Source organism: Phaethon lepturus, unplaced genomic scaffold (genome assembly GCF_000687285.1).
Source record: "Phaethon lepturus isolate BGI_N335 unplaced genomic scaffold, ASM68728v1 scaffold35821, whole genome shotgun sequence".
Classification (NCBI taxonomy): Eukaryota; Metazoa; Chordata; class Aves; order Phaethontiformes; family Phaethontidae; genus Phaethon; species Phaethon lepturus.
Window position 1 is genome coordinate 92,688 of NW_010520505.1, and position 25,288 is coordinate 117,975.

The following is a 25,288-nucleotide window of genomic DNA, read 5'->3' on the forward strand; positions in this document are numbered from 1 at the left end:
CATATACCTGCACCTGGAGATACTGAATATTTTTTACAAATCTGGCACAATCTGGACTGTTTAATGGTCTAACGCTTTATGTAGTAAAGCGTTTTTACCACTCTGCAAGAAAGACAGACCAGGGCATTAAAGAGAGGTACAGCCTGTACCAGATATTTTTTCTAGCTTATTTAAGAAGAATAAGCTGTTTTCTCTCTGCAATAATGCTACCTGGCTTGCATTTTAAAGATCAATTCAAAGTACTCTTCCCTAGTGTGTTATTCATTAAAGACCCCTACATTTTTAAAAGCTCTTTGATGAATACACTGGTTTCTGACAGAATGAAATTCTACTGGTTGGTGGTTTAGAAAACAACAAAAAATGTTTATTGTTGAATAATGATCAACCATCCAGGAGCCCATTTAGCCAGCATAGACTTAATCTAGAATCATTATGCAATATGATAAGCAGTAGGTAGCGTATTTATTACAGGTGATTAGCGCTTGCCTCTTGTGATGCTGTAACACAGCATAAACCTAGAAGCAGAGTGGTTCAAAACTTCTCAGTGAATACCCACAAATGCACTATCAGCAGGTCCTTATTCTTAAAATAGAAGATAATTTATGCACACAAAAGGGAATCCAACATGGCAGCGCAGCCTTTTGTCACTCATTCATGAGTGGAATCAAATGGAGGAGCCATAGGATCAGCCCTGGATTTTACTAGGGAAGACACTGAGTGGCACAGAATCAATTCTAGATTTATGCCATGCAGTGCAGGGAAGAAGTAGTAGGCTGGTCTTTGCTTCAGCAAAGCAGCCTTGACTTAGTCTAATGGCAGTCCTATTCTGATGCACAAAGCCAACCCTGGGCACAGCGAAGTACAAATCTCCACTGTTCTGTACTTGAACCAGCAATAACATTGGCCCAGAGGTGTGCCCTCAAAGGCTGTTTCTCTTTCATGCACATACAGAGTAAAGACTGAGGGCAGCGGAATTACACCAGTGGAGAACAGCTGTAGCGGTCACATGTGAAGAAAGGAGGCAAGCGAAAGCAATGGACCCTTATTTCAGGCTAGCTGGGGAGTCAAGCAAAAAGTTCTCCAAACACAGAACTCCTGCTAGGAAAGGAAAAATGAGTCCTACGCCTCATCCACTTTTCAACTCAGGTTTGCAAAACAATCTGTGATCGGATTTTACCGAAGTTGCTTCATTTTGTCGATTATTTCTTGGCAACAGCCAGGAAATGAAATCCATGGATGTTTAAGGCAATTTCTTGCTGTAGATAAAAGTCACAAAAGGTATCCTTTCCAGACTCAAATTATGTCCCAGGCCCTTCTTTGGGAGGAACCTAGGTGCAGCTGGAGTCTTTTCATGGCCTGAATCCAGAGTGAATGCTCTCTACCTCTTAGATGCAGAAAGGGCAGGCAGCTGAAGCCATTGGGCAACGATCCTCTTACCAGCTGCTCTGCCTTTAGCCTGACTGAACACACAATAAAACAAATATGCATACTCACTTCCTGACAGGAATCTTCCCCTCTGCATTAAGCTGCATCTTCAGCTTCACCAGGCTGAAAAAAACCCCAAGATTATGAAAATGGACTCGTATAATCTTAGAGGTCCTATTAAGTAAGGAGAAAGAAAAAGTATGCAATTGGGAAAACAATTGAAAAGTTAACTGAAAACCAGGGTCCTACAGGCCATCAGCTTAACCTCAGACAACCTGTTCCTGTTTCTTGGGAAGGAGAAAGAGGCAAATTATAAGAGCTTAGATATCAGAAAGATTCCTCTAAAACATAAGATACAGATATGAGATATCTCCTATTATTTAGTGTTCCTCAGTGATCCCAGGTTGCCAACCAAATAGTGTTACAGAACAGAGAAAAAGAGGCAGCACTTTGTGGGGGTGAGTGCTGTGACTGCATCGGAAGACTCAGAATTTCAGTTTATCTAATACCACGTGTGTGTTTGACTAGTTCAAGCACTTCTGTGCCAGTCAGTTGTCATGCAACATATGGCCCAACTACAAACCCCCTGCCTGTGCCTTGGGGCTCCTGAGCTGACACAGGACTTGTTTTGGAAGCTGCCAAAGGACCTGGATGCTAAGAAGCCTTTTCTTTCTAGTACAGACAGAAAGGGAAGTACATGAATGTTTCAGAGCACAGTGTTTGTCAGAAATCACTTACATTTTCTCTAGGAAGGTGTACCGAGAAGCGTTGTATGTGAGGGGATTCCGAACGATGGCCATAATATCCTCAGCCCAGCTCTGGGAACGAACACACACACACAAGGCAGAGGCAGTGGGCATTATGGAACTGCACCAAGAAATACACAGCAACAAACATGGAAAAGGCACAGAACCATAGAATGATTTGGGTTTGAAGGGACCTTTAAAGATCACCTAAGTCCAACCTCCCTGCCACGGGCAGGGACATCTTTCACTAGACCACATTGCTCAAAGCCCCATCCAGCCTGGCCTTGAACACTTCCAGCAATGGGGCACCCACAGCTTCTCTAAGCAACCTGTTCCAGTGCCTCATCACCCCCACAGTAAAAAATTTCTTCCTTCTGTCCACTCCAAGTCTACCCTTGTTCAGTTTAAAACTGTTACCCCTTGTCCTGTCACTACACACCTTGGTAAAAAGGCCTGTCCCGATACTTCTGCACTCCAGATCCTAACAACTGTGCCCTGGGCTTGGCTATATCACCTTCCTACCACCTATATATATTAGCAGCTGAAACCTTTCCACTGAGTTTTCTCAGCTGTCTGTTTATCCATACAAAGCACATGAAGGACAAAAATGACATACTAAATTTCTTCTGCTAATCCTTCTCCACTCAGGGTGGAATTTTCTAGAACTGTGGATGTACTACACCTTACTGGAACATAAACCTGTTTGTTTATAACCTTGCCAGTAACATGGACAGCGTTTAGGTTCCCTGTCTTCCCCTCTCCTTTCCTGCTCCCCACTTAATGCCCCAATCCCTAGTGTTTCCCAGTGCTTCCTTGCCCTCAGGACCCAATACCTTGCCGACATTCTCCTTGTAGGACACAAAGTTATGGAAAGTGAGGTCAACCATGTCCGGGCCAGATACAACAGTCAGAGTCTTAAGCAGGAAGGTGCTGTGAGGGTAATCCAAGTTAAAAACCTCTCGGAGCTTCTGGCACTGCAAAAGAAACAGAACAGATGGGGATGAAGGGAGAATGAGGCAAATTGCACCTGAAAAAAACAGGACCCAATCCAAACATTGACTCACATTCACAACAAGCTTTTCAAGGGTTGCAAAATTGTTTAATGTAATGTTCCTTTCCTTATTTTTCACCTTTATTCTGGATCCTCCATGGAACAAAACATTGTGACTAACATCTCTGCCCAAACATGGTATTTTGGTCTGAAAAAGTAGAAATTGGAGACTACTCTTAAAGAAATTCCTTCTGAAACTTCATCCTGAACTTGCAGACAAGCAGAGGAGTTATTTGGCCTCCTCATACCAGAGGTGTATAACCAGGTTATGGCAGACAGCCATTTGTCAAAACACAGGCTAAGAAAGTCTTTTAGATTAGTGGGATACCTTTTGCTGTAACCTCCCTTCACCACAAGAAAGATGCTGTTTGGGACCTGGAAGGTCTACCACCTTTAGACCTGGTCACTGGAGAGGTGCGTTCTCTCCCTCCACGTCACATTTTCTGCAGTTGTCAGCTGCTAGAAGTGCTTTTTTCCATAGCAATTGCAGTATCCTACAGCGATGGCTCACCAGAGATTTGTTTTGTTAAGTATAAGGCTCATCCGATTAGTCATGCTGGGATTTCATCACCATATGAAAGTATTTATAGAATCCCTTTAAATTATTTAGCATTTTATGCATTCCTACGTAAGGTGTCACTAAGCCAAAATATTCTGGAGTTGTACTGATGGTCACTGTTTATAATGAAAGGATAAAATTTCCATGTCCTAGAATAAAGCACAGCAATTCATTATCCAAAGTGCAGGATAAATCCATATCAAAGCAAACAGGGAGGCTGTCAGAGCACCTGCTCCTTCAGAAACTAAGGCTAAAATTCATGATCAGGGATTGTCAGCAGAGCAGGTCAGACTCGGAAGCTTAGCAGGAGCTGGAATCTGAGCTCTCACTGTATGCACATACGCACAGTCAGACACGTGGCCGAGTTACTGCATTTCAACAAGTTAAAACATCAGTAACACCTTAACACATTAGGTATCACATTAACTTCAGTAAGAGAGGTTTTAGCTAAATGACTTTACCTTTGTGTTTGCCATAAACTTAGAGCACGTACTAAGTCAGTTGCTGCAGTTCAGTTCATATTTAGTGACTTGTTAAGCTGCTACCAACTGGACAATGTCTGAATCTTTCCAAGTTGAAGAAAGCGAATTTCCCAACTTTAGGCTTCCATGGACCTCAATTTAGACCAAACCAGCTATAAACCCCTATATGCAACCATCATGTTTACATCACACTGTGATTCAAATGGAAGCAATTCCACTTCTGCCACAGCATTTTCCCTTTACATTTGGACTGTAAGAGCAGAAACTCTGAAACAGCTCAGCTTCAGACATTCTTCTGCATCTGCACCATGTCACACACAGAGCTGCATATATATTTTATAAGGAACTCTGCAGATTTATTCCACTGCATTTTTCCAAGTTTCTGGAGCATTTGCAATTTTCATACATCTGTAGCAAACAGGTACCTTTAGGAAAAACAGGATGGCCTGGATTATAATTCAGGATCATCTGACTGCTGTCTCGCTTCATAAAAGCGACTCTCCGCAGGGATAACTCTGAAACCTGTATAATCCAAGAGCGTTTGGAGGGAAAGGGGGAAAGCAGTCAGCCACCCAGATTTGCCTATTTTCTGATAGTAAGGGAATTTCTAAAACGCCTCATTCTTGCTTTGTGAGCAATTTTCCTTTGTAGAAGTGAGCAGCACCCACATGCCCACACCTCCTTCCCGCGCTCTTAGCAACTTCCCGATGGAGCTTAACTTTCTATTACAAGTGTCAAAGCGTTAGGATTTTAACTCCAAATTTAACTTCATCTTGCAAACCCACTGGTGTTTGTTCAGCTTCCTTACCTCTAGCGTTGTAAATTATACGAAGCTAAGACAATAGAGAACTTGTGGTTTGCGCTGAACTCATTTCCTGTATTTGTTACAAACCGGCTCCTCCCAGCCCTTCCTCCCCTGCCCGCTGGCGCTGCTCGGCCCGGCGGCCGCCGCCTCGCCTCACGCCGCGTCCCTCGCAAGCTGAACGCCACAGCAGAGCTTCTGCCTTTATCTTGCTGTGTGTGCCAGACCAGCCTGACACATGCCGCGTGCGGAGACGGCCCGAGAGCTGACCACCTCCTCAAAGCTGGTGTTTGCGGTTAGCCCTAGCCTGTGCAGCTTTTTATATGCCAGGCCCTTTATCAGGCAACTTGCGAACCTCCTATCACCTCGGTGAAGTTGACAGCTTCATTTTATGAGAAGCAAACTGCAGCAGGGAGAGAAAAGGACGATCCTGTTAGGGATCTAAATTGGGTCATATTCTCCCAGCGACCGAATTCCCTTAAGCGTGATGTAACCGCTTACTTTGCGCTGCCTACTTTACAGGGCGATTAGCTCCCTCACGGGGTAAGTGCACTGAATGAAGATGGTGGGAGAGGACCAGAGACTGTGTCCAAGAGCACCGACCCTGATGCCACATCTTGGCTCTTTCATAACCTGTAACTCCTTTAGCACCTTGTACTGCAGCTTCACTACGTAACTACTTCGTGTCATGGTGCAGGCGGCCATAAAGGAAAAAGAGGAATTGCTACATGAAAAGCAGGACAACCATATTAGCCATGCAAATCAGAAGGGAAACCTGCTTAGCAAATCCACTTAAAAAAAACAAAAAACAAACGGAAAGCAACCCGCCAGCAGAGTGGCTGAAATTCAGCTTGCATTTCACTTCCCATCCTCTTGATTTCCCTAAAATCCTCATCTGTACAAACCAGATTCATAGTCCAGAGACAAGCAAATTCTCATGCAAATATAAACAAAGAGCCATGCCTAATGCAAGAGAGAGAGTCCTTTCTCTACCTGAAACGGGACATAGCCGGGATCTGCCACAGCTGCACGCACTCGCTGCACCCTGACAATGCGGTATCTCATGAAACGGGCTATATGATGCAGTGCTTGTGGTATTAGAAGACAGGACTTGACAGCAAGTCTTCTCTTTTGGAGAAGAAAGGTCCTGTTTGGTTGCCAGAAGGGAAAGGGAACACCAGGATTATTCAAATGCCTTTGGCACTTGCCTCTGCAAGTAATGCTCACGTCCTCGTTAGCAGCACTGCTCCATCACAGGATTCGGCGACGAGACCGATCGCTGCGAAGCGGGGAGGGCTGTCCTGCCACCGCCTGCGCCGCGGGGGCCAGCCTGCCTCCGCGCCAAGCAGCTCAGCGAGGCAGGAAAAAAACTACGCAGATGAAGCACCCTTGGCTGTCATTGCTGTCTTATCTAAAGGAACCGGAAAATGCAGCAGCACACAGATTCACATGGCACAAAATAACCCATGGCATTCTAGAACTGAGCAGGAACAGACTGCAAACTGTGCACCCTCAGTAACTTCTGTCCCTGTAGTCTAAGCGCTTGCACAGTGGAAAGATGGAAGAGGCAGAAAAAGGGCCGAGCATGGCAAAAGGCCATTATTCAGGTGTGACTGTTTCCTTGCTCGGCCCCTGCTCCACTATTTGTAAATCCTTTGCAAGCCACAGGCCGCTACCCATTTTTCTTTTGCACGCGCGTGTATCAGTTTGTCTCCATATGGCTTCTTCTGATCACTCTTTTATTTGGAGGCCTGAACGTCAGACATTGTGTAGTTCCGCCCTTGCTCACGCCCATTGCTGAATCCACAGCACAGCACTGAGATGCTGCTCAATCCCCCTGTGATGCAGCGGAACGACTGACCACCCACAACATGTTATAGGCCATGGCTCACCCCGAGCGCAACGTGAGCGCTTCCCCGCATTGGTGGTTCCCAACTACTTGTTCCTACTTTATCATCTCAAAATATGATGGGTGAAATACCTTGGTATAATTTTCTCCCTTGTACATGTTCAGTTCAGAGTCCGCATCTCTGGGTTCAATGACAACAAAATGCATATGGAGGATGAAACTGTTTTATAATCATGACAGTCAGAAAATATAACTTAGTTTTTTATGAAAAATGATGCTTGTTTCAAAGCCAATGCCTGCTGAAATGTCTAAACAAAACCCAAGACGAAGCCAAGAGCCCAGCAGTCTGGCCTAAAACATCATGTATTTTGATCCTAATTATTACATTCTCTGCCAGTGTTCTGGGGTCTTGGTGCATCAGAAAAAACAAAACAGAGCAGCCAGCCATTATTGTTGCTTGTTACTGAAAGGAAAACACAGAATTGCATTGTAAATAACATCTTGATCTGCTTCGGCACACTGCTGAACTACATTCAATAGCTTTTTATCTTGTCTCATTTATGTTCAAAGTCCCTGCTAATTCTTATCTTTATTACTCTTGAACACGCGCCAAAGTTCATTCTGCCCTGTCTCTCAAAAAAAAATTTCCACAGAGAAAAACACTGCAGAACACTGAGTAGCTCTCAAAGAAAACAAAGCAAAGGGGGTGAGGAGGGGACACCTGCACATGCACAGAAGAGGTCATGGGAGGTCTCGAGGGCTCGGGAGGTGGCAGGGAGAGAGGAGAGTCTTTGCTCAAGGAGAGCACGGCTGTCCCTCAGCTGCAGGCAGGTTCAGTTCCAGGAATTGTTTCCTTCAGGGCACACAGCAGTGGCCCTCCTCATTTGGAGGTGGCTCCTATGAGTGACTTGTCCCTTTTTCAATGCCACGCTTACTCTGCTGGGCACTACAGGCTGACCAGCTACTCCCTTAACACTTGCAGCGTCAGGAAGGGGGTCCCACCAGTCCCTGCCTCCCAGCTTGCAGGGACTTGTACTGGCGAGGGAGTGTGTATGACAGCAGGTCTTTTCAGAAGTGGTTTTCTGCGTGGGCGCTTTGGTGTTATTCTTCTTGCTGTGTATGGAGCGGTTACAAAGAAAAACCCCAAACCTCTTGCTTCACAGCAGCGGGAAAGGGTTACTGAAAGCAGGTGACTCCCCCCATCCACAGTACAACCACCGTTCGCGGGGAGACTGACTTCACCTGCGTCAGTCTGAAAAGCTGAGCGCACGTTCCACCCTCACGCAGCTTGAGCCACAGCCAGAGTGCACGGCACCTTGCAGAGGAAAGCGATAGTGCGCACGCTTGCAACAATGCGCTTTCCTTCCCTGTAGATTCCTTCAGCCACGATTCAGTAGGAAAAGCAGATCAGAAGCTTTGCCTCACAGAGGCTGTGGGTTTACTATGGCGTCACTTGCAAGGAAGGGGAGAGGAGGGGAAAAGGATGCTTGGTTTGTTACCGGAACTATCCAAAGCTCTTCCAACAGCTTCTTGTTCCCCTTGCCTCAAATACCACCCATTACCCCCTTCTCCACTTTTAGCCAATGAAACAAGTAACCGTTTGAATTAATTTCAGCGGTTATATCCCACAACCATGCCAACCCACCACTCTGTAACAATGCAGACAGCAACCTTTTTCGTTCTTCCACCCTTCACCTCTAGCAGATCTTTGTTCGCTCCGTCACACCAGTTGTTCATATTTATACCTTTCTGTGATGACGCACCAGACGTAGCTGCCCTATGTGGAGGGTGTGGCGACTCAGGTTAAGAAATTTTCACTGCTTTCTGCATTCCTTTAAGCAATCTCCGTTCTCAGGAAAGCTGACTGAATACGCAACTGAGGGCTTTAAGCAAGCCCTGCAGAAGCATTGCAGATAGTACAGCCACGTGTAAATGACAAATTCCAGGACTGGATGGCACATCTCTCCTACCATTTTGGTTGAATGGCCATTTCAGTGCCCACACAAGACCTCCCATAATCCCAGGAGAGAAGGGTGGACAAGGAGCCAGCCTAGTGCATTTAACTACATGTTGTCATAGAAATGCCAGAAAATCGCCTGAAATAAAAAGGGAACTTATTTTAAATGGGTCTCTGTGAAATGCAAAATTCAAAAAGCACTTGGAACTTTCACAGCAGAGGTTGTCATTCAAGTTCATCACTTCTACCTATTGAGAATACTTAATAAATCACTTGGTGCTTGACCTTTGTTTCTTCGTTTGCAAAAAATGAGCTGTAGGCAGCTCCCAGGACTGTAAAATACTGCCTCTGGCCTATTACAATGGCTAGAATACAACAGCTACACCAAGTCAGACCAGAGATCTATCCAGATGCCTGGGAAAAAGTATAAGAACAGGGCAAACGCAATGATACTTCCCTGACATATTTCTGCAGCTTCCAGCAATTTATGATTCAGCAGCTTCCTAAACCAGAGGCATTATCTTGCATTGAATAACCCTCAAAGGGCATTTCCTTCTTGTCCTGACTTTTTAAACATGCGTACATTTTCATGGCTTATGCAGGAAAGGCATCCCACAGAGCAGCGACACGAGGTGTAAAACAGCAGCACCTCCTTCTGCTTGTGCTGAACCTGCCTTTGGAAAATTCCACTTGATGTGTAGCGCTCACACTGGAAGAAACACTGAATAACTGCTTCATGCTCACCTTCTCCATTCAACTCCCGATTTTATAGCACTCCACAATACTCCTCCACATCCCATCATGTTTGTTTTTTTTTTTCCCAGACCACAATCCCTGCCTACTCAGATGCTATTTCTACAGTAGCTGTTTCATTCTTTTATTAATCTTGCTGCTCTTCTCTACCTTTTCCAGTTCTTTGTCTCATTTGAGATGAGGACACCAGAAACGCACAGAAACATGGGTGCATTCAGGATACACAGTGGCATGATTTCCTAATGCTTTCCTTGTAATGCCTAACATACAACTTTTTTTAGCAAATACTACTGAACACAGAGTTGATATTTTTACAGATTTGGTGTACCCTCAAGATCTTGCTTCTGAGTAGCAATAGTCAACTCAGAACCATTACAGAAGGTTAGGATTAGGGTTTCTTTTTTTCTTGGGTGCATTGCCTGATTTTTATCTGTACTAAATTTTATCACTTATTACATCATCCAGTCAATCAGCAATTCAAGGTCTTTCTACAGATCAGCCCTCATTTTATTACCCCAAAAAACCTGGTACCACTGGCAAACTTTGCCTTGTCTCTATACACCTTTTGCAGATCATGTATGAACACAGTGTCTCTCAGGCCCAAGCACTGATCTTTCTGGGAGTCTGCTGGTTCTGTCACTCCTCTCAAGAGTCCTTATTCTCCAGCAGTAATTTTTCCATGCAAAGATGTCCTCTCTTATTCTGTTCTTTAAGAGCCCTTGCTTATGATGGGAATCACACAGGCCTCTTTCTGGTTTTATTGAAAAGATTTTGAGCTAACTATGGAACACAGCCACTGCTTCCCCCTCCTCTTTTGCTACGCTGGTACTGCTCACGAATTTCCTCATTCTTTTTACAAACTACTTTGTCCTTTTAATAAAAAGTCCTTTTTAAAAGGCCATTTTAGTTTTTCTCTGGATATGGAATGTGGTCATCCCAAAAATGTACTGTGAATTACTCTTAAAAAAATGGGGCTGGTTTTGTTTCCAGGGCAATTCCTTGTTTGTGAGTAGGGGCTCATTACAGAAAGATGGTGTTTGAGTAGAAATTCCCTCTGTCTAAAGGCAATTCTGACACTGCACTTGTGCCAGCATTCTCCTCCTAGTAATCTCCAATTAGTCCTCCTTAACTAATTGCTAAAATCTAGGACATTTTTCTCCCACCTGGCTGCTGCCACCAGAGGGACATCCACCTATGGCCTCAGTACTTACACCATCAATTTATGATCTCTATCAAAGTTGAATTAATTTTGTAAACAGGTTGTTCCTGAAAGTTTAACACCCTAGCAAACAGTATCTCATGCCTCTCCCTTAAGCTGGCCTTTTCCTTAGTGCATTCTGTCTGGAATGTAGTACCTAGCTCTACCAGCTCCAAATATTTTATTCTCTCAAATGAAACAAAAACTTCTCAGAGCTTTTTTCCAAACATTATTCCCACAAAACAAGTTGCAGTCAAAGTTTAAGGCTTGTTGAAAACTCAGATATGTTTCATTCTAACGAATTTCCAAGGAGTAACACAGTTTCTCAGAAGGATTTATGATTTTTTAAGAATTGTGTAAGATAGGTACTGTTCTTGAGCTCTCTGTGCACACACTCCTCATTATGGTCTTTGGAGAAACACCAGTCTCGGGGAGCTCTGAATAGACATTTTCAGAGCAGTATTAAGAAAACAGTGTACTACTTACACAAAGAGGCTGCTCAAATCTCTCAGTATATATTGCAAAATCTTCCCCTTTTGCGTTAGACTGGGAATCACCTATGTAACCACATGGAGCCATTATCTTTACTCCTTTGCTTCCTTTTCACATTCTAGTCTTACTTCAATTTTCTGCTTGCCTTTTCCATACATGGAAAAGTTAAAAACAAACAAACAAAAAAAAACAGACCCAGAAAAAAAGTCCTAACAAGGACAACTTTGCTGCAGGAAGCTTAAATTATAACTGAAACCAAGAACAAAGCCAAAATCATGTGCTTCCCTTAGTCTGCCACCCTGCAAGCAGACAATTTAAAATTGGGGGGGGTGTGTGGGGGGGGTGGGATAAGAAAGAAATGCTTGTGTTTCTGAAAGTACATTTTCTTCCCTTTAAAGGGACCCCCCCACCACTGCATTGGAATCTCACTGTAACTACAAGTCTGTAGCTGCCTTGACCCAGCCTGTGCATCTTTGCACAAGAGAGAAGCTCTGGTGACTCAATACAGAAGCATCACAAGTCTCCTGCAGGACTCCCCAGCGTAGCTCAGTGAACATAAAGGCCAGGCCAAGATTAAAGCTAGCCAGATGCATGGCGACGGGGAGAACACAGCTGCTGTGCACAACAGAAAATGGCTCTTTTGGAAGGCACTTGGAAAGGTAATTGTTTTCCTAGCTTTCCGGCATATTCCCTCTAACGAGCTCATACACCATAGTCTGGACGTGCCTTTCTTCTGGGTGCACAGAGGACCACTGGAAAGTTCAGGGACAAGAGTAAAGACGTCTTTTCTATACTTACATAGTTGTGATGTAAGGAGACAAGGTCCTCTCCACCTTCTTGTAACGGAAAGCCAGGGTTAACTGCCTCAGCTTATGCCAAAGCCCTGGTGCAGCCTTGCCTTTCCCATATGAACAACCAGCAGAAACAAAGCTATGCACTCACCTTGGGGATTTTGGCAAATCGCCCTACTCGGGTATCTCGGATGCTGGTTATATCCAGAATTTCCATTTCCTACAACAGAATAAGGACAAGGAAGATAAAGGAAAGACCAAGGAACAAGGAAAGAAATTCATTACAGAGCCCCCAGAAGCTGCAAAGCAGGTCTTAGCCAGTGCCCTTCACTGGGGAACAGCCTTCCCACCAGGGAAACATCGGCTGCTGATATGCCAAGCTGGCAGGCTAGCTAGCGTGGAGGCAGCGGTGGTCTGCAGCACCGTCCTCTTCAAGGTGAGGCCAGAGGCTCACTGCAGATTACCACGAGAGGGAGTGTATGACATGCATCCAGGTTTACGTGAGGAAATGCTACCCCAGTTACAGTCCATGTGTTAACACAGCCCACTAATGTTCTCAGTCTATCTTTTACCTCCACACACTCAACATGGAGCAGCTGAGCTGGAAGGCAGGTAGGACCACCTCCTCCCAGGTTACTCCCAGCAGACCTTCACCTAATCTGTTCTGAAGCAATTCCCAGGGAGAACATTCCACAATCTTCCCTAGGCAGCCCACTCCATGTCCTCACTACTGGCTAGTTGTCATGTTTATTTTGTTTGTTCTTTTAATATCCAACCTGAATTTCCTTCCTCTGTTACTTATTTGTCTGCTCACCATGGATCTGGAGAACAAGTTATACTTGTTGCAGCAGATAATATTATTTTCCAAGATCACAATAAGGAACAATGTGGATACCATGTCTTCTGGCTGTATTCCCATTTTATTGTCAAGAGAGATGGAAATTTTACTCCTAATCCCACTACTTTCTGAATCCCTACTGCGAAAGTGGTGCAGTTTTTCTTCCTTGCTGTTCATGACAAGCAGATCTTAAGAGAAGTCAGCCAAAGAGTAAGAAGCCACACAAATTCAACTGACAAACTATTGACCATACCACACCATGCTCTGTATCAGCCCATCTCCTGTCCCTGGTCACTGTGCTTATGCCAGCCTGCACATGACCTTCACAGCCCCTGCCCCAGCTCCCTCTGACAGCCAGCATTTGCCCACCACCCTTGTTGCTAACTCACACTGTCTGCAGATTCCCTCAAAGAATAGGAAAGATGCCAGACAAGTGCTTCCCCAAGGATGTAAAACAGGCTGTTGCTCCCAAATTTGTTTACAGTTTATTTTAGGTGCTAATCAATGGCATTTTCCAGGAATACAAGACACCCCCCATCTGGATTTCCTCATGTCAGCTATGCTTCCTTACCCCAGCCCCTTTCCCAGGTACTTAAATCCCTCATACCACTAATGCAGTGAAGTATCTCACTTTTGATGGGTGCCAACAGCTCCCCTTGCCCCATTTTGTGCACCTCCTCCAGTGCTAATGCTTCTTCCTGCTGTCTGGCTGGAACCCTTACAGCAAAAATTCTACCGCCAGGAGCGTACCTTGAGAGGGGAATGGGAATGACAGAGATGGCTGAAAGGAGAGCACACCTTCTAGAGGGGTGCGACAGTCTCCACCCTCACAACACTGTTCTCGGAGGATATGGCTGTGCAGCAGTGCCTTGCCCCCACTGGCACTGGGGTACAATCTTCTGAGAAGGCAGAGCTCACCAGAACACATCAGGTCTCTTGGCCAGGGTGCTGTGCAAGACTACTGTCTCTGTCTCTTTATCTACCATGCCTCTTCAGCATGTAGGTCACGAGGAGGAAGTAGAGCTGAACCACAGCTCCGCTCTGGAAAGCGGAAGTAAGGCCAGCTTTCCACCTTTAGTCAGCCAGATCTCTCCACCCCTCATTGCTACTCATCAGCAAGGAACTGAATTCTCTTTCCTAAATTTGTAGTCCCCCTCTCTCCTCCAGCCGCCAGCATCCTGTGGCTTACCTCTGGCAGTGTGCACACACCACCCTGGCCTAAGAGGAGCACAACGCACTCTCCAGATTTGATGTAGTCCTTACATCACTATGGTCACTTTTTTAAAAATTAAAATTCCTAAAACACCAAGTCAGTTAATTACTACGCAGGCTGCACATGAGGTACACATTAACTGAAGCTGCATACATTTAATTGCATATGTCTAGCCATTTTCTTTCCAACTGCACCATTGTACTGGTTGGGAGAATCCTTTAGCATGCTGGTTAACAGGGATATCAATACTACTGTTCTCTGCAACGTGCTTCAAAGCACATCTAAAGAGCTTTGCAGGCATAAGATGCCAGTGTTGACAAGCACAAAAAGGCCGTGCTCATCTCTCTGGCATGTTCGTAGCTTAATTTCCTCCTCTTTTCTGGAACTCTGAAGACAAATCTGCCATTGAATAAGCACGCGACTCCCAAGTCCTTTGTTGGGGGTTTCCTGCCAAGTGGAATGAGTGTAGTGGTTTGCTCCCTGAGTGCAGAACTCAAGCACCTATGGTGTTTTAATCTCCCACAAACCTCAACTGGCTATTTGGAGACCAAGCTGTGAAGTCTTAGCACTTACCTTATTCTGGTAAGTCCAGTATAAGTAAAAGCCCTTTGGATCCACCCGAAGAATCACAGGAGAAGCACTTGCTGTTTCCTGACAAGAAAAACCCAAACAAACAAAACAAAAGAAGGTTAGCACCTTACATGACCTGGAGAATCCATCATGGGACGTAAGGTTCCCAGTTCAAATATAGACCCAGTCAGGTGAATCATCCACTGTGATTTATGGAAATGAACCAGATTATTTTAGTGCATCTCCAGAGCAACAGCATGAGGCTATGGAAGCTGATCTCTGCTGAAGCCTGGGTCTCACCTAACACTATGCATTTAGCTAGAACAACTCTCTTGGAGCTTTCTATACAATGAATTAAGAGAATAAAGTACCTGAAGATGCAATTAGTTGTTTCATTTGAACTGCCTTCCCTCCAAGGCACCTACTTTATGCTACGAGCTCCAGAAGGAGTCTAGGCCAAGCAGAGGTAGCATTCACCTGTGGCATCTACCATTTGGTGCTCATGCTAGTTATCTGGGCTCTCTTTATAGAGAATGGGGCCTAGTCAGGAAGAGTTCAAGGAGGGATCCATCTGATACAGCAGAAGCGTCTGCTTTAGGTGGTGATTCTTAAACTCCATAGACTTGCTCTACGCAGACCATAAACAGAAGCAGCTATTTAAACACCCACAGTACAGGCACAGAATTAGATGAAATTATTCAGGGCTGATTCTGAACCCCATGTAACAGGGGGCCCTCCAGATCACAACAAAAGCATATACTGCAAAGGAGACCCAGGCTGCTGTGAGGTTGTTCACTTTGCCTCTGACTACTTATGCTGCTTCTGCATTTTCAGTTAAGGGCAACTTCACAGACACGTTCCAGGCAACATCCATTCCCATCTCACATGCAAGTCTGTGCTAAGAGTTGAATTAGTGTGAGCTCTTTGGAGACAGACAAGGAACACTTGGTGCCTCTGCTTGGGCCCCAGCCTATTTGCGCATTCAGCCTAGATGACTCCTGGCTGCATTTCACCTCTGCGGTCGCAGAAGATAGGATCATAAGGCCTATTGGCCATTTCTAGGAAGTCTTCAAATTTGATTCAGGAAGTTGAAATACCCAGCTACCGAGATGAAACAAGTAATGGATATTGGAAGTTGTATTTGTCACTTGGACTTTGGTTCTTCAGTCTGTTATTGAACTTGTTCTTCACTCCAGAGTGTATCTGTTTCCAGGGTCCTCTGCCCATGCCACAGTGCACCATATGTTCTCCTTTTACTCACACTGTACTAGGGACAATGCTGGTCTGCACAGCATCATGCCCATGTTCTCTTGGTTAGCTCCTTGAACACATGGCCACAAGCCATGATGAGCAGAACAGGCACTGTAGTGCTAACAACTGAATACTGTGCCATGTTTCTAGATTAACTTTATCTCCTGCAAAGCAGCTTTCTTGAAAGCTAGCTGAGGCTGCGTTAAGGACCACTGACAGCTGGCCTCCTGATCAGGCACATGGATGGCCATGGGGTGCAGGCAGACTTTCCAAAGGGGTGACTCCTTGCAACAAAGGAGATGGTGAATTCAAGACCACCTGGCAGCCAAACTGGCTGCTGCTTACACTGTGGAGTTCAACTCGAGGGCAGAAAGCACGCGTTGTCTGGTAAAATCCTGTAATACATCATCTTTTAAGGATAGCAAAGATTTTTCCTTGCGCTGAGAGGGCTAAGACTCAGCAGAGAGCCAATCCATGTACATCTGCTCGGCTTCAGAGGTCAGCTACTACATTGTGACCTACCTGAGGTTCTGAAAAGGTTCCCAAGCCAGTTCTTGAAATAAATTACCATCCCTGAAGTAGGACTTAGCCTCCTTAGTCTGGCTGGCAGCCCCAGCTTGCTGGATGCTAAACAAAGCACAGCAGAGAGTTGCTCCTTACCCCAAGATGTTGTAACTCACACAATGGGACAGGTCAGAACAGTCCCACCTGTCAGAGATCCTACTGTACCTTCCTCTAGAGAATACATTACAAATGCTGGACAAGATGTAGGCACCGACAGAAGAAGTGTGACTTTGCTTTACTTGAGAAACTTCTGGGTACAGTGAAGGCTCCAGTCCAGCCCCAAACTGATCTACCTTCACTCCTTTGCCTCAGATATTGCAGGAGTTCAAAACTGTTACCAACAGCATGGCCAAGTCAATTCAAAGAGTGAGACAAAAAACCCCACAGGCCCAAGACCTCTGAAGAGCTGCTTTTATCCTGACCCTCCACTAGCAATCCTGCAGCAGCCTGGAGCTCTTGCCATCATCCTTCGCAGCCTGCTCTAACTGTGGAGTGGGAAAGCACAATGAGGTGGAGCAACGTGACCAGAACAGCTCACTTGCGGAGAGGGCTTTCATTATTCTTGGAGTTCAAGTCTGTAAACCACTTAATAGTTAGAGGCGACCTTTTGGAAATGTTTACAAGTCTGTAAACCTTCAGGAAAAATCCACACAGGACTTGAGGTCCCTAACTCCTATGGTTGCAGCAGCAAATAAACACTTGGTGGGTCTTGGAGAAGCCCAACTTGACTCACCTTGGGTGTCAAGGGAGCCTAACTATCCCAGGAATTCCCAGTGAAGTACTTAACAGCTTCAAGTTTTTGGAAAAGTGGTCCCCAAGGACTGAGCGTAGAAAGTCAGCAGCAATTTTAGACAACTTTGGCTACTGTTATTCTCAGAAACCAAATCCTCAAATTCAAAGCCACAAGAGCGTTCTGCAGGCAGTGGCCCCACTGGAAAGAAAGGGAAGGCTGCGCTTTCCACCGTAGCCTGGTGTCATCCTCCTGTTTATGTACAGCTAGTGCAATAACTGCCCAGTGATACTCCAACCTGCATTCCTCAGCATCCATCCTTTCTGTCAGCTGCGTATTACATTGCTTTCTCATTTCTCAGTGCCGCTGGACCACCCCTGCTCATGCTGCACACAAGTGATCTACCTCCCCCGCACATGCTGCCTTGGGACTTAAAACTCCATTCCAGCTTTACGCCCACAAGAGTAAGCACAAATCCCTCCTGCACTGCTGCTGGAGGCTTCTTCTAATGCGTCTTGTTTGCAATACCACATCAGATGTTTCCCCCAGATCTTGATGAATAATCATAACCTGGCCTGCCCCCCATTTTATCAATTCATGCTCAATAGCAGACAATTTGTACTCCAGGCAAAAAGGATGGGCAGCTGCTGTCCCCTTGGTCGGGTACGTGGGCATTAGGGGAAATACTCTTTTGCTGTCTTGAAGTGAGGAGGGGGATTATTACATTCAAATTAACTTCTCTTCTGCGGTTCCACACTTTCTCCCCCTCACAATGAAAGGCAAACAGAGACTGCAAACCGTGTGTTTTGAAGAGAGAAGCAGCTTTTTGCAGCACCCTCCAAGGCTCTGGCACAGTTAAAGCACAGGCCCCTCGCTGCTTGGTCACTGCACACCTGGTAGCTCACAGACCCGCACGCTGGGCAGGATGGGCAGACATGGCTCACCCTCTGATCCACTCCAGCAACAAGGCCATAAGAGGAAGCAACTTGGAGCCCAATTTCCTTTCTATCTGCAAAGCACAGAGAGTCTGCTCAGCTCTGGAGTAAATCCTACTCCTCACGCTCCTCCGGACATGTCTGAAAGCAGCACATGCCTCACTCCAAGGAGACTTCCAGCAGTGACTGCCTTCCTGAGGGCTGGTTCCCAAACACAGACAGGACCCCTGGGTCCTACACCAGAGAAGCTGCAACACAAACCCAGTGGCACACTCCATTTACTTCCAGCCTTCACAATAACAAAAGGTGCAGAAGCCTCATCACCAGCCCCAAACATGTATGCCCTCTGTTTTTAGCCCTTAGCTCTCCTGTTCTTTTCAGTTCACTCTCCCTATCCAGACATCGCTGCTCTCAGGTACGACACACAATGTCCCATCCCCTCCACTGAGTACACACTCCCAGCCTCCCCAGAAACCCCGACCAAAACATGGTATCTGCCCTGCCACCATGAACACAACCCAGCAAAGCAAAAACCCTGGTACTCACATCATCCCATTTGATGAAGCGCTCACCCTTGGATAGATACTCCTTCACCTCCGGGGGCTGCAGGACAGGGGTAAGCATTGACATTCTGTCCCGCAGATGTGCTCCTCAGCTGCCAGAAGCAATAGCAGCCGCACAGTTTGCTCCTTCTTGGCCCCCTCTCCTCTATCTCTGCCTCTCACATGGCAGGGCGCTCTGCCATTGCCACTGTTGGCATCAGAAAGCAAACTGCCTCTTATATCCCAGCCAAATTTAGGAGGGGCAGACAGGCGAGGACCAATGAATCTGCATTGTAAATCAACAGCACTCCAAGCAAGCACGAGAAACTCAGCCCAAGGTCACCTAGAGGAAAGCTTGCGATGGGTTGAGATGCCCTCGTGGGCAGTCATGCATGCACGCCGTCTCTCCAGGAGGGACCTACTCCTTGGAGCTGTACTTGTGAAGCGCACAGTTCGTAGCACTTCCGCAACTGAACTTCCTTAAATGTTCTCTTTGACGAAGTGCAGGCATTGCCAGCCGACACTCAAACTATTTCAGCAGATGTGGTTACAGAACAGCTCAGGCTTTGGCTACAAGGAGACTGCCCCCTTCATGCAACGGGCCAAATATCACATAAAATAAACTTTTTCTTTGCTCTGTACAGACTCCATTTCTGGGGCCACTTGCTGCACTGTCCAGTCTTTAACTTTTTTCCTTTCTCATATGGGTTCTTCTGAATGTCAACCTGGAAAGTGAGACAGAGCAGCAGAGCAGATGGGAATTCCACAGACAGATTACATGAAACATTCACAAGAGGCCCTAGGAACTGCAATATTCTCCAGATTCACTTGGGTCTACTGCAGATACTGTGGGAACATGGAATGGGAGAGACGTGTAAGGTGAGGATTACAAAGATGAAGCTGCAGGGAAGTGACAGAAAGCAGAACAGAAGGTTAATGGCAAACAGGGCGAAACAGAGTCCCTGCTCCTGACTTTGGAACGAAGGAATTGCATGTGGACAGCAGAGGAGAAAAGGACCTCTGGTGGTAGAAGGAGAGCGAGTTGTGAAAAGGACTGACATGGGCAAGGTTAAGTTTAGTCAAAAAGGTAGAGCCCTACAGCTAATTAGAAGTGGAGATAACTGTGCTACACTTGCTGTAATAGGATTCCCAGCCACACGATAGGATCTTATCCTCGTTGTCTCCTACGAAAGTCAAGGTGAGGCATTTGCCATTGCCCAAGAGGGACAAGATGCTGTCAAAAGTAGTGCAGATTCTGTGAGGAGGGTGGACAAAAACTCCCACTGCACAAAGGGAGCTGGCTGCATGGTTTTGTTGCTTCTTTCCCACCCCCGACTCACCCAGTTTTGTAAGGCTATCAAGCAGATAGCTCTTAAATCTACAGCACATTGGACAGCTGGGGGAAGGCTGACTGAAAGAATCCTAAGGGCATTCTCAGATGTTAGTGGCATGAAGGAGGAGAGATTAAGTGGACCTGTAGCAAGTGCCCTAGCTGTAAAGAACAAAGATGGCAGCAGATATTAGAGAGATGCCTGCTGCAGAAACAGAGAACCCTGAACAAACCTAACATCCTTTGTACGTTTCTTTCAAGGGTTTATCTGCCTAACAAACTGCGAGGGAGAGAGCTTCTACGTTTCCAGCTACCACTGAGTTTTCTGTACTTACCAACATGTTTTGCAAGGCACTGTACTTTCTAAGAATTGACTATCCAAGCTAAGGCAGTTAGGTCTATTTTATTACGGCAGCAAACTGAGGTGGCTTACCCATAGCTGTGGTTGCTCAGTATCAGGGCTGAGACTAGGGACATGGCAATCCATCACCCCTTGTCCCATAACCAAGCCACGCTCATGGTATTAAGCTTCCTTTGCACATGTGTCAAAGTGACACATGCTTCTCAGGCAGCCAGCTAACAGAGCACTGGGGTGCTCCAAGCCCACCCAAAACAGCATCACCAGGACCACCCCCCTCAGAGAATGCTGTTACTCCCAAGCAGCAAAGCAGCAGATGACAGTGTCTGCCCAGATCTCAAAGGCTGAGCTGGAAGCGCTCAGGGACATCAGCAACAGCCTGGCACTTGGCATAAATGCCAGTGAAACACCAGGCATGGCTGGGCAGGTTTTGTTCTCTGTGCTATTCTTGTAAGCAGCTTAGGAGCAGACCCTGAGGCCTAGGTGTGTATAGAGAAAGGCCATGGGAGCACAGGAGGCTGCAAGTAAGGACTGAAAGTTTTCTCTACCCTCACCTGATCCCTTCTGCAAGGCCAGAGCAATTTCAGGGCTGCTTAACTTTAACTTAGGGAGCAGCTGGGAAAAGGATAAAGAGCACTGGCCTTGCTCAGTAGTGCATCCTCTGCAACAGAGAGCACTAAAGGAAGGCTTTGGAGGTCACAGCTGTGAAGTGAAAAGTGGGATGAGTTTTGGCACCTGGTACTGCCAAGAGAAGAGGGAATGCAGGTGAGATCAGTCAGTCACAGCTACTGGTTCCAGTGGCCCACCTAGTATTTACCACAGTTATCATCATAGCTTCATGAGCCATGTCTGCTTCCCACCAGAAGCAGGGCCTCACGGAAAGGCTGCTTCTGTCCTGCATTCTCTCCGACCTGGATATTCAACAGGATTCTCTGTCTCACCAACAAACCTAAAGTAAGCAAGAACCCTGCCACAGCTTTACTTGCTTATCACTCAAGGTCAGCTTTCCCTGAGGGATGAAATAATAATTCAAAAAACCCATGAAGAGCAGCAACCAAGCTAGCAGCTGTCCTGTGAGGCTGCACCACACAACATCAACTGCCAAGATCCCCACTTGCATAAAGATGGTCACAAAAGCTGAAGCTTACTTCCTTTTGCATAACGCAGCCTCCTTATCTTATATTTCACACTCCTTGCTCTACGTGGGAGCTTCTGTCCCTTGCATGAAGCGATGGCTGATAGAGCAGCGACAGAATAAAGCAACAGTCCTGCCCTCTGCTGAAAGCTCTGATATCAGAGCAGGCAGAAGCAGCAGCACTTTCAGCAGCATTTATTAAAACTGACCTTACCTTCTTTCTCCTGCAAGGCCCATCACCCAGTGTATACTCATCCTACATCCCCTCTGTTCAGGGCCCTGTGCCTCCTTTGCTTTCCTCCCTTCACTGCTGTGCATCCCACCACCCACTGCAAGAGTTTTGATATGCAAAAATTTCCTTTTCTTTTTGCTGGAGACTCTCCCTTATCTCCCTTGTCCTACCTATTCAGCAGCCTCCACCTCCACAAAGTGCACACAGAGGCAAGATAGTCAGCATTACCCTTCAGAGATTTTACAAGATAGGGTCTGTAGACAGTGATTTAAGCCACAGTGTCTATTAAACCACCTTGACTGGGTGGCTCACAAGTTCTAGCAAATAATTTTGTAACCTCAACCCCGACCTATTCCTAGCACACACAAAATCTGGAAGAAATCTCTTCCAGCACTGTTCCATTATAATTACACTTTACAATGTGTAATACTGTCCTCTAGTGAACAGCTGTGATATTGCACACACATTTCCTTCAAACACCAGTAATAAATCCACAGCTAAGCAAAACCGAGCTCATCCTGCTGCTCCTTTTTTCTTCCTACTCTACCAGCCCAACTTATTTCAACTGCAAGTTGCCCCTTTCTGTGGAGTATTTGCTGCCTGCCACAGCAGGTTCCCAATCCTAGTTGAGACCTTAGTATTGCTGTAGCACTTCTGTCATACTCACAGCCTCATTGCTTCTGCTTTTCACAGTCGGTCTATTAGTCCTAGAACCTGGACTTGACTCACTCTACTTCCCTTGGTTCAGCATAATTTTTTCCACTTGTGAGAAGGTTACGTCCCAAAGCATATTTTACAAGTACAATCTCCTGTGGAAGGTCCAAAACAGCAAACAAGATCCACTGGAAAGAGGCATGCTTCTTGCCCCATCCAGACAAGAGCCCAGCCAAAGGCCTGCGCGCAGACTCAGGTACTGAGCATGCTTTGACTCTTCCCCTTCAGAGAGCTCTGAGGCAGCCTCTTGATACAGGATTTCCAGGATAAAGTAGCAGATTAGTCCACTCTTCAGGGCAGGATTTAATCCATACTTCCCCGAGAGTAGGCATGCCTGCATGTGTGGGTCCAGAAAGATGAGATCTTTTGGCTGAGAAGCAAAGGATATCAGCTTGGTTCCAGCATCAAGCTAAGGCAGGTTATGTGGCCTTCAGCCCATGGCTAGCTTTTTGTCAGCACAAATGCACCAAGTTTTCTACGTGGCTTTAGACACCTGTGTCCATATACGTAAGCCCCAATGCACTGACTTTGAAAGGCAAAGCATCCCAATGAATCCCATTCAAGAAACAGAGGCTCCCATTTCAGACTACACCCTGGTGCAGCAGTATTCAGAGTCAGGGATGAAAGGACAATAAAAATAAAAAAAGGCTATAAACCTTCTTTGCACTGCCCCTAGCAGCTGATTCCAAGTTAAAGCAGCCTCAGACTGCTACCCAAGAACCACTCTGCCTACTCAGCTAATGGAGCTGAATAGGTTTCAGCCATGGTCTTCTCTGACCCTTCCATAAACTTCAGTTCTCCACGTGCTAGACCAAAAATCTGCTTTTGCAATATCCAGCCTCAGCCTTCCAGGATTCCCCTCCTCACTGCAAAGGCCTTTGCACACTATATTCCAAACCCTTCACCTCCTTGTGGCAAAATATGCTTGTGAAGCAATGACATATTCAGGTTCGGTCCTTCAGGAAAGAATGCATTTTCCATCAGAGGCTGTAAGGGAAAAGTCAGGTAAGTTTGCAGGTAGGTCTACAACCTCCACTGTTTTAAGTAAATAGTGCAAAATAAGAGATTCACAAGCTTTTCAGGCTAAGGACCAGTTTCAGCCCCCACAGCTTTTTCACTACCTTTTACCTATGTCATTGTGGGGGGCGGGGGGGAAAGAAAAATCTCAAAAGGCTCAGTGGCTCCACAGCCCATGGAAACCATCAGATGAAGGTATTTACACCAGCTGATTGCCCCAGCAACTGGAAAATTACACTAAAGGTGTCTGAAGCTAAAGGGGCAAAATCTCACCTGGGCATTGTCCTTTGCTAATCACCTGTGGATGGGACAAGGGTTTTACATCAGACCCTGAAGAGATGATGAAACCCACTTTTGTTCACTTTTGCAGAAAGGTTTGCTCTCTTGACACATCACTGCTGCCCACAATACCACTGTGTACACAGGCAGAGCACCAACTCAGCCCAGTGCCATTAACTTACATGGCATGGCCAGCGCTTCTTTCTGTCACTGCTCTCTATGAGACTCATCTCCCTGCCTTTCCAGGAAATGCCCTTCTTTTTACCTCATTTATTGTTCTTTGTGCTTTTTACATAGCTTTTCTAGCTCTGATAAGTGGAATCAGTGCAGTACATTTTAAATCATCTCCTGTCTTTCTAGAAGTCAAAATCAGATCTTGAAAATTAATTTTTATTTCATCACATTATCAACCAGGGAACAACCAACAGGCAAACACACAAAATGACTACAGATTTCTTGGAAAAGAGCTCTCTAGGAAACATTTAACACTGTGCAACTCCAGCCACGCTTTCTTTGGAACAGATAAACATGGGAACAGGAAAAAGCAGCAAATAGAATGAAAATGATGATCAGAGCGTAAGGAAGGTCGTTCTGTGGCACCCATGGTGTACGAGTGGCCAAAGGCAGCAGCACGTCCATGAGCTACACTGACAAATATAAGGCTGGGTGTACTGGTGGGAACAGTGAAGGCTCAAGAAGGTGTATCAAAGGAGGCTTCTGTCTCATGAGGCATGTTCACAAAAAGCAGCACAGCTTCCCAGATATAAACACCATGTGCCACCTTGTTAGTACTCAGGGCACACACAATTGGGTTAGATGTCAGGTTTGATTTTGTTCTGCAGTTCACAACTGTTGGTCTGGTTCACAAAAAGCAGCACAGCTTCCCAGATATAAACACCAGCTCTGACATGTGCCGCCTTGTTAGTACTCAGGGCACACACAATTGGGTTAGATGTCAGGTTTGATTTTGTTCTGCAGTTCACAACTGTTGGTCTTTAGGATCCCAGTAAACAAGTGCAGTTGGTCCCCATGACCCTTATAGTATTTTTCAGTTGACAATGACACATGCACTGTGGTCCACAGAAAATTGAGAAATAATACTGCTACATAACTAAAAGTATTTGGACACATCTGCTGGGAATGTACACATCCAGAAGAGTGGATGATTATCAAGCTACTGGATCTGGAAGAAATATTTGCCTGAGCAGAATGGCCCATGGCTTGTAATACAACATTATCTAAGGACAACACAGCATTAACAAGGAATCCCACTTAAGCTCATAGCAAACAAATCTTCCCCCTTTTCACAGGTGTTTAACATAGCAGGACTGAATTTTTTGACATTTTTCCATGCTTTCTGCTCCTGGAAGCATCAGAACAGCCCCTCACCTAGGATTCTACAGCTCCATTTCCAGCCACAGCCTGAACCAGGATGACAGAAGTGTGAAAACAGTAAGATGTAACAAGTAAGAATT

At 45.8% G+C, this 25,288-nt stretch overlaps 1 protein-coding gene across 1 annotated transcript in view; it reads right to left on the reverse strand.

Moving 5' to 3' along the window:
• PLCB2 (phospholipase C, beta 2) overlaps positions 1–18,836 on the reverse strand; it is a 45,654-nt gene extending 26,818 nt beyond the window's left edge. Inside the window, exons 1-6 of the mRNA XM_010297406.1 lie at positions 18,753–18,836; positions 14,730–14,807; positions 12,257–12,325; positions 3,005–3,145; positions 2,164–2,243; positions 1,495–1,548 (exon numbers count right to left, since the gene is read on the reverse strand). Of these exons, the coding sequence (XP_010295708.1) occupies positions 1,495–1,548; positions 2,164–2,243; positions 3,005–3,145; positions 12,257–12,325; positions 14,730–14,807; positions 18,753–18,836 (506 nt within the window). The remainder of the gene's footprint in view (positions 1–1,494; positions 1,549–2,163; positions 2,244–3,004; positions 3,146–12,256; positions 12,326–14,729; positions 14,808–18,752) is intronic.
• Positions 18,837–25,288: the final 6,452 nt, after the last annotated feature.